General features: G+C 31.0%; 1 protein-coding gene across 1 annotated transcript; it reads right to left on the bottom strand.

Annotated features, from left to right (window-relative positions):
- Positions 1–1,053: 1,053 nt before the first annotated feature.
- LOC124898545 lies at positions 1,054–1,443 on the bottom strand. Its single transcript, XM_047412181.1, has one exon. The coding sequence runs from the start codon at positions 1,441–1,443 to the stop codon at positions 1,054–1,056; it is 390 nt and encodes a 129-aa protein (XP_047268137.1).
- Between the last annotated feature and the right edge of the window lie 900 nt (positions 1,444–2,343).

Here is a 2,343-nt window from a genome sequence, read left to right as displayed (position 1 = left end):
AATAAAGCATACAAAATACAAGCTAAAGACACATTACCTGTAATCACTACAAGAAAACTGCTTATTACCTGGGGATTTTCATAGGGATAATATGGTAAAATTTCCAAGTAATTTGATTACCTGCGGATTTTTTTACCAATTATAATCCAAAGGAAATACCTTCGTAGGTAATTATTACCTGCGGATTTATAAAATCCCTAGGTAATTTAGTTGCGAAAATAAATCCGCAGGTAAGTTATTTGCGATTAACTATCAAAATTTTACATGAATTATTCGGTAAAATTTCATAAAAAAGGATTTTACATGTGGATTTCCACGAAAAAATCACCAATTATTCCCCACGAAGATGGGAAGTAAATCCCTAGGAAATTTAGCTGCATAAATAAATCTGCAGGTACGTTATTTACGGATTTATTTGCGATTAACCATCAAAATTTTGCATAAATTATTTGGTAAAATTCCATAAAAAAGGATTTTACCTGCGGATTTTCATGAAGAAATCACAAATTATTTCCCACGAAGATTGCCAAGTAAATTCCTAGGTAATTTAGCTGTGGAAATAAATCCGCAGGTACGTTATTTGCGGATTTATTTGTGATTAACTATCAAAATTTTTCATGAATTATTTGGTAAAATTTCAAAAAAAAAAAAAGATTTTACCTGCGAATTTTCATGAAAAAAATGACAAATTATTCCCAAGAAGATTGCCAAGTAAATTCCTAGGAAATTTATCTATGGAAATAAATCCGCAGGTACGTTATTTGCGATTAATTAGCAAAATTTTGAATGAATTATTTGGTAAAATTTCATTAAAAAGGAATTTTACCTACGAATTTTCACTAAAATAATTCACACGTAAATTACTAGAGATATTTCACAATTAATCAAAAATTTATTTAAAACCTTCAATAATTCTCAAAAACATCATTCAAAACAACTTTAATGTAAACCATTATATCTAACACAAAACATAATTCAAAACATCCACATCAATAATGTATGATTCTTAAATGGTCCAAAACAAAATATTTAAAACTTGAATCCTCAATAAAACTACCAACCATCAGGATCAGAATCACTTTTATTCACGTTATCGGGATTATAACTTTGATTCACGTCGTTAGATTCATCATTACTTTCATCCTCATAATCTTGGTAGTCTTCTTGAGACAGACGTTCATCATTTGAAGATGATTTGTTGTAGACATGCTTCATCAACAAGTGTAATTCCTTTCTCATCCTCTTATTTTTCTTTTGCTCATTCTGCAGTTGAGCATACAAATCAGCATTTGAAGCATCAACCTGAGACTTAATCATCTCATCAATTTCTTTTGGAAAAGTTGATGTTGAACTGTTAGTGGTCTTTACACTTTGACCTAGGGAGTCAAGACCTTTGACTCTTCCTTTTTTCTTTCCACCAACAGATTGCACCCAGATATCCATTTCACTTAACTGAGTCGGCTGACTAGCTAAATTAGTTTCTCTATCCACAACTAATGCACTTTGAACGACTAATATTTCTTGTTTCTTTCTTTCAAACTCATTCTGCATAAGGATATGTTAAGTCAGACCATAAAAAGTGGTAATAAATATATTATTAGCATAAATTATATTAGATTATAGACTAACTGTTGCTACATTATTAATAGACTAAATTCTTATTTTCATAGTGATGTTGCATTTTCACCAACACATAACACTTAAGCAACAGTAAATCATTGAACTAGATGACAACAACAGAGATTTGTATATCTTTAAATATGTACCAGATTGCAACAACAGAGATTAGTCTATATATGTTGACAAGAACAGAGACCAATAGCCCAACTTACAAAACATTAGGAGTGTCCTATTTTCTATTTAGATCTTCTAGTATCGGGTTTTTGTGCTACAAAAAGGGTGCTCTAGCTCTTAGAATACCCTTGTAGAAAATTTTTATAGACTAGTTCATCTAACAATTCAAAAAAGGCTTTCATAGCATGGGACAAACTCTATATACCTACTACTGCTGGAGGTCTGAATTTAATCTCTATGGCAACTTGGAACAAGGCAGCCATTGCAAAGCTTCTTTAGAACTTGTGTAAAAAGAAGTACACCTTATATATACAGTGGGTGCATAGCTATTATGTTAAAGATGGACTGATATGGGATATCATTCCTTTGCAAGCTTTGTGCAAGGTTTTATAAAAAGTTTCCAAGGAAAAAAAGTACTATATTAAGGTTGGTGTGAGTTATGTAGATGTGATAAGTATAGAGAACTACTCCATCAAGGAAATGTGCATAAAGTTACAAGGTATTTTTTCAAAGGTACACTAGAAGAGACTTCTTTGTAATAGTTTGGCA

The sequence above is a fragment of the Capsicum annuum genome, chromosome 5 (assembly GCF_002878395.1).
Source record: "Capsicum annuum cultivar UCD-10X-F1 chromosome 5, UCD10Xv1.1, whole genome shotgun sequence".
NCBI classification, from domain to species: domain Eukaryota; kingdom Viridiplantae; phylum Streptophyta; class Magnoliopsida; order Solanales; family Solanaceae; genus Capsicum; species Capsicum annuum.
Note: the sequence above shows the minus strand (reverse complement) of the source record. Positions and strands in the feature narration are given on the sequence as shown.